The 12,500-nt window shown below is 51.7% G+C and overlaps 3 protein-coding genes across 3 annotated transcripts; 2 read left to right on the forward strand and 1 right to left on the reverse strand.

Annotated features, from left to right (window-relative positions):
- Positions 1-1,264: 1,264 nt before the first annotated feature.
- On the forward strand, positions 1,265-3,149 carry PtrM4_118100 (Med15 multi-domain protein; the record flags this gene model as incomplete). Its single annotated transcript, XM_066108288.1, has 2 exons — positions 1,265-2,779; positions 2,844-3,149. 2 exons carry the CDS (start codon positions 1,265-1,267, stop codon positions 3,147-3,149), a joined length of 1,821 nt encoding a protein of 606 aa, XP_065961473.1.
- A 316-nt stretch (positions 3,150-3,465) lies between these two features.
- On the forward strand, positions 3,466-6,402 carry PtrM4_118110 (uncharacterized protein; the record flags this gene model as incomplete). The annotated part of the gene is made up of 1 exon (XM_066108289.1): positions 3,466-6,402. One exon carries the CDS (start codon positions 3,466-3,468, stop codon positions 6,400-6,402), a length of 2,937 nt encoding a protein of 978 aa, XP_065961474.1.
- Positions 6,403-8,997: 2,595 nt separating this feature from the next.
- PtrM4_118120 (uncharacterized protein) lies at positions 8,998-12,297 on the reverse strand (the record flags this gene model as incomplete). The annotated part of the gene is made up of 1 exon (XM_066108290.1): positions 8,998-12,297. One exon carries the CDS (start codon positions 12,295-12,297, stop codon positions 8,998-9,000), a length of 3,300 nt encoding a protein of 1,099 aa, XP_065961475.1.
- Between the last annotated feature and the right edge of the window lie 203 nt (positions 12,298-12,500).

Here is a 12,500-nt window from a genome sequence, read left to right on the forward strand (position 1 = left end):
CACAATCTGACACTATGCCACATTCTTGACCATAAATATGAGCGGAACAGCCTTCTATAGCACCAAGCAACCAAACAGTCCTTTACAGATTACCTCTTTTCTAATATGAAGAATATTTTCGTTATCGCTACTATCCTGCTTATTCCTGCGGTTTTCGCTGCGCGAGTGAACCCTACTGTAATCCTGGACTTACCGAGCTGCCCGAGGCAATGCCCGCTTTCCTGATGCAACACCAAAACTTCAACACGCGATAACTATCAATATGAGCTCAATCGAGGCTGCGCTTGCAGCTATAGAATCGCTAAAGCCTGGAGAAATGCTTATATATACTCAAATTGCAGCAAAGTATGGTGTTGATCGCAGAACGCTCGCGCGCAGACACCAAGGCGCTACAATCTCACGAGACGCCTAAGCTCAAAACTTACAAGCGCTCCACCCCCAGCAAGAGAAGGAGCTCGTACGCTATATAGAGCGCCTTACAAGGCAAGGCCTGCCTCCCTCACGGCCTATAATACGACGCTTTGCTTCAGATATCACGAAAAAAGAGCTAGGAAAAGGCTAGGTTGATCGCTTTATCCAGCGCCACGACGTCCATCTCATCTCACGCTGGGTGACTAGGATCGATCGCTCACGCCACCAGGCTGACTCTATATCAAAGTATAGCCTCTACTTCGAGCTTCTACGCAGTAAGCTCAGCTAATACGATCTTGAGCCTCACAATATATACAATATAGATGAGAAGGTGTCGGATCGTGAGTATCGGTAGAGACGTCGGCTGCTGGACACTTCGGCCCGACTTCGGCCCACCTTGCGCAGAGCTTAGGTATACCTTCGTAGCAGCTATGTTCGTAGACAATCAATCACCATCACCGAACAGAATGCATTCCTAGTTATCGTTATTTCCTTTCAGCACTAGTGCTATAGACCTTCCAACACTGATCAGTGATTGCTTAAGGCGATCACAGACAGCAAGGTAGAAGAGACAGACCGCATCTTCGACGAACTCCCTGACGCACGACGTTATACTCCCGGGAGAAGATTCTGTGCTAAGAACAGAGCGAGGCAGAGATAACACGAAGCACTCTTAACCTCCCTCTACAGCTGCTGGTTTAGCTTAATCCGCGAACACAGAGCGCGTCAGCAACGCAATACAACTCAACCGTACGAGCGTCTCCGGACGATCCGATCACGTACAACAACAAGCGCTGGCACGACCAACCAGCGAGACAACAACACCGACAACGCGTCAACACCCGCTAGCAAGATGGCGGATAACCAAAGCGAAATAAGCTCTGCAGACTCTGCTGAAGCTCAGAATCAACTACAGAATGAGCAATCAGAACACCTCTTAGACTCACCATGGGCCAAATTTACCGCGGAACAACTTATGGAAAACTGTCCATACACAGTTGCACTCAAGGTCATCAATACAGCTCTCTGGGGTGTACCCGCACCGGCGGACGCAAATGAGACACACGCAACAACGTGGGTCGCTAAAGCTATCCACGACTACAATGTGTCAATGGCCTGGGACGATGACCTCTTCATTGACTACAAATGGGACTTTGAAGGATGGACGAAGGAGCTATTTAGCAAGGTTGAGCGTGGTACACTAAGGTCTCTTAAGAGTGTGCTACGACACCGGGGAGTATACACTGGCAACAATCACGCCAGGGTGGCGGACTCTCTCTACAACATTCTAGGTATAGAGAATACTCTTGAATGGGAACCAGCAGAGTTTCGAGCCATGAAATTCGACCAACAGTCCGAAGCGTACCAGCGCCAGCAGAGCAATAAACGCCAACAGGACACTCAGCACACAGTCTATCCAGCTGTACAACAACCACCGCAAGTACAACAACCGCCGCAATTACAACAACCGCCGCAATTACAACAGCCACCGCAAGTACCACAGCCGTCGCAATTACAACGACCGTCGCAGGGCGAGCAACAAGAGCAGTATAGAGTGAGACAAGGCGTCCAGAGCCGTTCCCAAACAATAGAGCCACAACAGCCGCTACACATGAGCGGTACGCTGGAAGGGCCTCAGCATCGACAACTGTGGGAGCAGGCCGCGCAGCCGCAACAAGGGCGTGCGCAACTACAGACACGGCCGCCAGCGACTGCATATCGCGAAGTCACGCCATTTCCGCAACAGCCAACGAACCGCGTCCCTAACAGACCACCCGAACTACCATACGACCCGTACAAGACGCTACCGCCGCGATGGTCCCGCAACGATCGACTCGACGCTAATACGATCACGCAGTTCTCTAAGCTATGGGACAATAGCAACAAGTATACAGGGAATGCGTACGATCTCCTAGACGATAAGATCAAGATCTTCTTCAGCATCTGCTGGCAGGTAGATATCCAAGAAGAGCAGTTTCACGCAGTGTTTCCCCGTATCCTTACCGGACGTGCAGAGACATTCTACATACAGGTTGTAGAGAGAGATGACAGCTTTGCTGATGCGTACATGGCAATCAAAAACCACTTCGACCATGACGTCCATCACCAGCACTACTACACAGACTGGACGACTACAACCTTCGCTCGCACCCGCACAGAGAACCCCGACAAGGGACTACACGAGGTTCTGCAGATCCTGCTTGACAAGCTGCAGCTATGCCAGCGTGCCCTTGGCAAGAACTTTGAGGGCGAGGATGCCCTACGTACCACTGTCATCAATGCCTGCCGAGGAGTACCAGAGCTTGAGATGGCACTGTTCAAACCAGCCACAATCTGTGAAGGACTCTTCTCAGACCTACGTTCTGCAGTTGAGACACACCTTGCACGGCAACACACTGCCCAGATGGTCACAGAGGACCAATATTACTTAGATCGCCGATACAACGGCAATGGAAGAATCCGAGGTGGATCTCGAGGTGGAGGAGGATTCAGAGGCGGATCCAGAGGAGCATATCGAGGAGGCGAGCAGCGCGACGACAACGGACGAGGATTCAAGCCACGCTGGAGGAAGAAATGCTTTGTTTGCCAGAAGGAAGGATGCTGGTCTACCAACCACACAGACGAAGAGCGCAAGGCTGCCCGTACACAGTTCTTCTCTACGCTATACTTTACAGGTACACAGCCCCCAAGGACTTCTCCGTACATCTTGCAGAATACGAAGGGATCGAGCACACTAGCCAGTACAATCAGAGAGGCTGGAGAGAGGAGGAAGACTGCGAGGATGACGACGATGACGACGTCGCGGAAGCATACCTTGAACACCAGTTTTTCACGGAGCAATGCCTTGCAGATCAGGCGTTCTTGCACCACATCTCTGGCGACGACGTATACCGCCAAGACGCGCCATCAGCGCCAGCGTCACAGTTCCTGCTTGAAGACCGCTACACAAGATCTGTGTACCAAGGGATCCTACCGGATACAGGCGCTGCCAACGTATCCACAGTTGGCAAGGAGCAGTACCTTGCACTCACAAGGGAAGATCCTACAGTTAGGATGGATACGTCTACAGCAGGAAAGGCATCTATCAAATTCGGCAAGGGCGAGGCTACATCATCTATTGGCACTGCACAGGTCTCTACAGACATTGGGACGATCAACTTTGAGGTGCTTGACGCACCTACACCATTCTTATTGTGCCTTGCAGACATGGACAGGTTAAAGGTCTACTTTAACAACACCACAGATGAGCTAGTCCAGGGTGACGTACACATCCCGGTGATTCGCAAATGGGGACATCCTTGGTTCCATCTGAACAAAAGAGAGAGAGCAACTGTGTTCCTGACAGAGACAGAGTTGCGACGGCTCCATCGACGATTTGGACACCCAGCTGTCACGCGACTTGTTAAGCTCTTAAAGGATGCTGGCTATAACGACTTCGAAGAAAGAACCCTAGAAGAAGTCACTAAGTTCTGCCACCACTGCCAGCTCCACAGCTCCGCACCGCGCCGATTCAAATTCACTCTCAAGGATGATCACCACTTCAACTATGAGATCCTGGTGGATGTGATGTACCTGAGCAACAAACCTGTACTGCATGTGGTCGATTCCTCAACAGCGTTTCAAGGCGCGAGGTTCCTTAGCGCTATCTCAGCTAAAGAAACATGGCAAGCACTGCGGATACTATGGATCGACACGTATCAAGGACCACCAGACATTATCACGCATGACGCAGGCACTAACTTTGCAAGCACAGAGTTCCGCGCAGAAGCAAAGATCATGGGAGTCACATGCAAGCAAGTACCTACGGAGGCGCACTGGTCTATCGGCAAAACTGAGAGGTACCATGCACCTCTACGCCGCGCATGGGACATACTCTATGCAGAACTCACTGACACTATGTCCGACGACGCGATTCTCCAGATGGCTGTGAAGGCTGTCAACGATACTGCTGGCCCCGATGGACTAGTCCCGACGCTACTAGTCTTTGGAGCGTACCCACGAATGACTGCAGAGTCACCGCCATCCCCGTCAATGGTTAAGCGCAGCGAGGCTATTCAAAAGGCGACGAAAGCCCTACGCAAGATCACGGCAGAGCGCCAAGTTGCAGACGCCTTGAACACCCGCAATGGACCAGCCACTGCAGACATGCTCGCGCTCCCACTCCAGAGCGAAGTCTTAGTATGGAGAGAGAGTGATGGCTGGAATGGCCCGTACAAGATCGCCAGTACAGATGGCCACAACGTCACTGTTGACATGGTCAATGGTCCAACGACATTCAGATCCACTGTCGTCAAGCCATACTACAGACCGGACCACCTTTGGAGCGACCCCGATGCGCCACACGCGCCGAATGAGCCGCATGAGCCGGTAGCAGTACCACCGGCAGTGCAACCACGCAGGAGAGGCCGCCCTCCAGGGTCAAAGAACAAGCGGAAGGCGCACGCGTACATCACCAAGAAGGAGCAGGACGATCTTGAGCTAGCTATCAAACTACGTAACGATGGAGTGATCACAACCTCAGGCGCCCCCTTTGAAGCGTCTGATGACCAAGAGATCAGCGACCTCGTAGGTCGTGGAGTCTTTAAATTTGAGCAATACGACGAGAGGCTACACAGCAAGATCCGGATCTTCAAGTCACGCCTAGTACGTGAGGTCAAGGGAAAGACAACCAAGCCCTATGAGAAATCCCGCCTAGTTATCCAAGGCTACCAGGACCACGGCAAGGAGACTATTCTGACGCAATCTCCAACCATACAGCGATGTAGCCAGCGCCTGATTATGTCGCTGGCGCCCGAGATGGTACAACGCGGAATGAACATCGAGCTCCGTGACATTACGCAGGCGTATCCCCAGGCGCAGACAACCCTGAAGAGGACGATACTCGCACATCTTCCTACTGAGCTAGTCCATCGATATCCAGAAGGCACGCTACTCCATGTGATCAAGCCGCTGTATGGAATCGCTGAGGCAGGAGTCCACTGGTGGACAACGTATCACGGACACCATTGCAAGGAACTGGACATGGCAACATCGACGTACGACCCATGCCTATTGATCACGAACAGCGACGACGCAGGCATCTTCGGCATCGTTGGCATGCAGACAGACGACACTCTCATGCTCGGGACACCAGCGTTCTCGTCACGTGAAGAGAAGAAGATCCAGAAGGCAGAGTTCAGGTCAAAGCCAAAAGCAAGGCTGACACCAGAAGTGCAGTTAGACTTCAATGGATGTACACTCACGATGGACGCCAGCAGAGTCTTGACCCTTAGGCAGAAAGGACAAGGAGGAAGGATCAGGCTTGTGAATATCAGGGCACCCGACCGCGCGCAACAGTACACCGAGCAGCGCGCCCGCGGAGCGTACATCGCATCAACATGCCAACCAGAGGCGTCATTTGACCTGTCCGTCGCTGCTCAAGCTCAGCAACCATCAGACGAGGACATCAAGGCACTCAACAAACGCCTGAAATGGCAGATGGAGAATCTTGATCGTGGCCTGCGCTACGTCACTGTCAATCTTATGGAGGCCAAGTTGATGGTCTTTGTGGATGGCTCCTTTGCCAACAACAAGGACCTCAGCTCACAGCTAGGCTTTGTCCTTATGCTCGTCAACGAGTCTATTGACGTCAACACCTTCACAATACAGGGCAACGTGATCCACTACAGCTCTACAAAATGCAAGCGCATCACACGGAGCGTACTGGCCTCAGAGATCTACGGCATGGTCAACGGCTTTGACATAGGCATTGCAGTTGCAACCACGCTGAGGATAGTTACAGAACGACTTAGACTACCTGCAATTCCCTTGGTTATCTGTACAGACTCGTACTCCTTGTACGAGTGCCTAGTAAAGCTTGGGACGACGAAGGAAAAGCGTCTCATGATCGACATCATGGCGCTGCGCCAATCATATGAGCGTCGCGAGATCACGGAGATCCGCTGGATCAATGAGGGATGGGTGCAGAGGCCGACAAGCTTTGATGGCTGATGCTACACACAGTTACCATCAACACATACTGTCACTACCGATACAAGCAGAGTTACTAGCTACCCAGAAAGAAAAGACTTCCAGTGTCGGATCGTGAGTATCGGTAGAGACGTCGGCTGCTGGACACTTCGGCCCGACTTCGGCCCACCTTGCGCAGAGCTTAGGTATACCTTCGTAGCAGCTATGTTCGTAGACAATCAATCACCATCACCGAACAGAATGCATTCCTAGTTATCGTTATTTCCTTTCAGCACTAGTGCTATAGACCTTCCAACAGAAGGGCTGTATGCTAGGAATACTTACTCGCTTAAAGCGGGTGTTCAGCAGGAGGCTATATGAGGAGGGGAAGATCAAGGCTCACATCTAGGATAGTAATCGGGAGTAGATAACCCTGCTGGCCTGCATATGCGCTAATGGATCAGCCCTTACGCCTGCCCTAATATATTAATCAGCCTTAGGCTTAATACAAGACACCTAGCTGCAGGCTCTAAGACCTAAGGATCAAGTATATACATCCTCCTCACCTTCTAGCTAGACGAACAACGATATAGGACTATCCTAGCTCAAACAAGTGTTTAATTAATTTACGAAGGAGAAGGCAGGGCGAAGCTATTAATTACTCATCCTTAATGGCCAGACTCCGCAACAATCAATCGGATCGGCATGATTGATTCCTATCTAGGTTAAAGGCTGCCTAATGAAGTAATTCTTTAACCTATATAGGAATCAATCATGTCAATCGATTGATTGTTGCGGAGTCTGTTAATGGCCATAGATCTCATCTCACGATAGATTTTATTAAGTACTGCGATCGGAATAGAATCCTCCTTGCAGTATACCCTCCTTATTCAACTTACACGCTCTAGCCGCTTGACGTCGTCATGTTCAAGCCATTCTCAACAGCCTACTCAAACTAGGTAGCTGCGTTCATAGAGAGGTGCCAAGGGCTTACATCTATAAGCAAGAGGGACTTCTATCCTATGTTTATGGCTGCCTAGGAGATCTTATTCAAGGAGGAGACTATAATCAAGGCTTTTAAGGTAACTGGCCTCTTACCTCTCAACCTAGAGGTGATACTTAAACGATTCAATCAGCTAGCTCAATCCAGCCATTTAAGTAATAGCGACTCCTTAGCCTTAAGCGCCTTAGACTAGCGGAAAACTGAGCGCCTTCTACGCAAGGTAGTAGGTAATAAGAGTAATCCATGAGCTTAAAAGCTCAGCCGAGCCTTCCACTCTATCTCAGTTCAAAAAACACTAATTAAACACGAGGCTTAAGGCCTTATGCAGGCTCTTATTAATGAGAGGCAGTGTAGAAAGCGAGGCAAGACTCTCCCTCTAGAGGCAGGCGAGGACTATTACGGTGGGGCTGTATTCTGGTCTCCAAGGAAGGTAAAGGAGGCACTTGATCGCCAGCTCCAATAAGGGCTTAAAGAAGAGCGACTACAACACCAGAGAGCTAAGGCAGCTCGCCTACGTAAAGTGAAGAAGCAGGAGAAGCTTTAGGCAGCTCAACAGAAGTGTGCAGTAAGAGCAGCAGCTTAAATAATAAGGCAGGAGGAGAAGGCTCGTAAGGCTGCTAATTAAGCCTCACGACAGGCAGCCCGTAAGGCTTAACAACGACCCCAACAAGCTCAAAAAACTACTTAAAGAGGCAAGAGGAGCCGCCTTAATATAGCTACTAAGGCAGGTTTAAAAAATAGAGCAGCTGCGCAGCCTCAGGGTAGTGGTGAGGCCTCGGGTGCTGCAGCAGGCCCACCACCATCTCAATCACGACACGGCCGGGCGATCAAGCTCCCAGCAAAATATAGATAGCTATATATATCAACCAATGCCTCTAGAACTCAACTCTAAAAAATATCGCGATAATAGCGATCGTACGTGGCTCAATAGCCTCAAATCAAGCTATTGTTTTGGTGTTGGTGAGCGGGCATTGCCCCGGGCAGCTCGGTATTCCTGGAAAGCAGAGAGTGAGTGTTATATTGTTGGTAGGCCTTGTACGATCGTACGGGTGAATAACAACAACGAGGTTCTTCTGGTGACTGGTATTGGTATTGTGGTAGAGGGATAGCCTCAATAGTCAGAAGAGAGGCTGCCGACCCGCAATCGGTAGAGAGTAGAGAACAAGAAGGTATCCGAACAATAAACGGTAGTATTAAGAATGGTGTACGATAACTGTCGAGCTCCTCTACGCGGAGTCGTCCTAAAATACTCAACCCTAGCGCCGATTACCTAACGCCGAACACGTGACAAGCTACTACACCACATTTTCCTCCCCAGCCTCCAGCTTGGTCCCCTCAAGCTGCCGAATGCCTCTCAAAACTATCCGACCCGCTTTCGACGACTCCTCCGACTGTCTCGCGATGCCTGCCGCAACCTGCAACCATGCTGCCTTCCTGACAAACACTCGCGTTTGCTCCTCCACCTCCGAAGCGCTCTTAACTAGTCCAGGCCAGAGGTTCTTGTTGAAAGTCCCTCCGCAAGCCCACCGCTGCCTTCAACTGCTCTCTCACCTTACAACCACGGCAGCGATCGCCTCTCTTCTTCCCCAATAGCTGCTCGGTGATGCTAACCTCCCCAGCCTCTTCTGTCTCCCTTACTCTGTGTCGCTGTCCCCGCGCGCTATCCGGAGGCGCCGGCTTTGCCCTCCCCTTCTTGAACCTTCCACGATATTTCCTCGGTTTATCCCTCCGACTATCGTTCGCCTGTCTTGCTCTCCTTCGCGGTCCTCCCCAGCCTGAACATCTCTTGTCTGGTCAGCTCTTGGCGTCGCTTGCCTTTGTCTTGGCGCCGTAGGCCTTGCCATTGGCAATCTCTCGGTCTCGGGATACAACCGCAAGCGCCCTCGCAGCAGGCTATCTTCTAGCTCCTCCGGCAGTTCTTCGAATTTCTTTAGGCGATCAGCCCGAGTTGTATTCGGAAAAGCAACCTCATTTAGATCCTCTAGCCGGTAGTACCCTTTATCTGCCTGCGCCTCCCGAACTCTGTATGGACCTCTCCACCTGTCATCGAGCTTCCTATCCGAGCTCTTGTCGATGGACTTAATCGCGTCCCAAACTAAAACTAGGTCTCCTACTTGAAAGGGCTTCGGCACGTCCTTCTTAGCGTTGCGGCTCTCCACAGCTTCTCTCCGAAGTCTTCTCGTACGTTGGACTGCTTCTTCCAGGTTCTCTCTGCGGAATTGCAGCTGCGTAGCTCTCACCGCAAGAAGATCGGCATGGCTCCGAACTTCGCTCCACGGTAGGCTTTGCCACGTTGGCACTACAAGTTCAATCGGAAGGACCGGATTTTGACCAAGCACCAACTGCGCAGGTGAGAACCCGAGCGGTCTTCGTAGCGACACTCTCTCGGCCCACGTTATTGCTGACAAGTTGTCTATCCACAAGCCCGGCATCTTTGCCAGCCCATGGATAAAGCCTTGATGACCTCTTTCGATAAGCCCTTGCGCGCGCGAGTTATACGCGGAGGCTTGAACCCGGTGAATACCAAAGAGCGTAGCCAGCGACTGGACTACTGACTTGTTCTCGGTTCCGCCGTCTACCGAAATCCTTTCGGGCACACCCCAACGACAGCAGATCTCTTCAAAGATAAACTTCGCAACTGAATCGGAACTTGCTGTCGAGAGCGCACGAGTCTCTGGCCAGCCCGAAAGATACTCTCTTGCAACTAGCAGGTAGGTCCTGCCGCGTACCCTCGGCATGTGCGTAATGTCGACTGTCCACCAAGACCACATTGCCCGAGAGTATGTCGAGTTAAGCTCTGCTTCTTTCCGAGTGCCTCTCATCGTCTGGCAGACCTTGCAAGGCCCGAGCTGCTTCGCTACCTGTCTGTACATGCCGTCCCACCAATACCGCTGACATACAGCTCCGAACGTCGTCTGGATCCCTTTATGGCCTAACCGCTCGTGGATTTCCTGGATTAACGCTGCCTGTAGGTCTTCTCCGTCTACCACTCGGCGGACTGGCATAGCCTTGGTAGCTTTCCTAAACAGGTGTCGGTCTCGCACGAAGAAGCGCGCCGCATTCTTTGTCCACTTTCGCCGTTCTTGACCCCGAAGCCCATCTGGTCTCTTCAACGTCCGCAGGAACACCGCAATCTCCTCCGACTTCTCATCGTACTCCTCTGTGAGCAGCTTCCCAATCGTCTCTTCAGTAGCCATAACTAAATTTGTCTCCTCATACCTGTTTAGCACCCGATCGATAAACGGCTCTAGGTCATCCTCGTCTTCCTTTGGCGGCGTCCACCCCTCAGGCTGCGGATACCTCGATAGAGCATCGGGGATAACATTCTTCTTTCCTGGCACGTGGACAATCTCGAATTCCCACTGAAGGATAGTCGCAAGCCACCTATTCATCACAGAGCCTGGCAAATCTGGAGACGACCGATTGAGCTGCGCAATTAGCACCTTTGCGTCTGTTTCCACTCGGAAGGGGTGTCCATAAAGGTGGACCTGAAAGACCTTCAGCGCCCAAACAAGCGCTTTACACTCGAGCTTTGTGGAGTGGAGCTTCGACTCTGCTTCGGACCACAGCGTGCTTTCAAACCTTATTGTGTGGCGACGGCCATCCGGACCAACTTGCTCCAAGTGAGCCCCTGCCCCGCGAACTGAGGCGTCCACGCCGACAATCAAAAGACCGCCCCGATAGTTAATCGCCACAAGCGCTGGCGGAGAGGTAATCGCTTCCTTCAGAATCTTCATCGCATGCCTCTGCTCGTCTCCCCAAATCCACCTAGCGTCCTTTCGAAGGAGCACGAAGAGCGGCTCTGCTTTCAGCGAGAAACAAAAGATCCATTGCCGATAGTAGACAACGATGCCAACAAACTGTCGGACCTCTTTTACGGTTCGGCACTCCGGCCACTCAAGGATCTTTCGGACCTTATCCTTCGCAGGATGGCGACCGTCCTTGTCAACTTCATACCCTACAATAGCCATTCGGGGAACTCCCCACCACGACTTCTTTCCTGAGACTGTGGCCTCGGCCCGAGCGATGTCCGTAAGGACCTTATCCATCTGCAAAGCATGTTCGAGAACAAACCGACGCACACCATCGAAAGCTTCCTCTCCTCCGTAGTCGTCTCGAGGCCCTGCCACTACAATGTCATCTACAAAAGGCGCTGTCTCCGGAAGGTGATCGTGGAGGATCTTCATCACCGCCCGAACAAAGACCGCCACAGAGTTTGTCGCGCCCATCGGGAGCGTGCACTGTCGGTATAGTCCGTTTGGCGTCTGAAAGGCTGTCATGTCCCTACTAGACGTGTGCAATGGTATCTGGTCATAACCCGAAAACAGATCAAACAGAGCGTAAGTCCTCCTGTTTGCGAACCTCTCCGAGAACTCATCAGCAGATGGCGGGATATAGGCGTCCCTTAAAGTCACGGCGTTGTATCGTACAGCATTGTTAATGAACCGAAAGTCCTCTGGTTTAACTGGTCGCTCAATCTTCGGAACAAGAAAGTACTTATTGCGGTACTGCCCGTCGCCATGCTCGAATGTCCCTCGTTCTGCCCGTACGTCCACCATCGCGTTCACAATCGGCACAAGCTTCTTTGGTAACGGAAAGTTCTTCTCTTGCCACGCGGTGTGCGGAATAGTCCGAATCTTGTACGGAGGCTGTACATCTTCGTGGATTTGCGACATGTGCTGAAACTCCCACGCCAGCGCATCCTCTCGCTGGAACATAAGCTGTTGGATTAAGTGAACCTCATTCGGACGGAGATCTTCGCCAATATTCATCTTTCGAAGACGCTCCGGGTTTAACCGATGCCCTCTCGGAAACGTTGCTGTACGGACATAGAAAAGGTGATCAAATGGGCCAATGTCCGGTCCTCTGAGTGCTATTCGAGCGGCTTGACGAGCTATTGCGCGCTCCTTCCAGTCCTTACGCCCGAGATCCATCGGTGCGTCTTCTCTCGGTATGTCCACAGGCTTTACTTTATCGGCGACTCTCTTGTACAGGGTATTTACTTCCCCCGATAACCTGTCACGCGACAGACGAAACTGCTGCCTTACTATCTCCTCGAAGGACCTCTGCTCCTCCGCTGACAACACCTGCCCCGACTTTCCCCCTTCCCGGCGGTCCAGCTCTTCCCCGAACAACC

The sequence above is a fragment of the Pyrenophora tritici-repentis genome, chromosome 6 (assembly GCF_003171515.1).
Source record: "Pyrenophora tritici-repentis strain M4 chromosome 6, whole genome shotgun sequence".
Taxonomy (NCBI): domain Eukaryota; kingdom Fungi; phylum Ascomycota; class Dothideomycetes; order Pleosporales; family Pleosporaceae; genus Pyrenophora; species Pyrenophora tritici-repentis.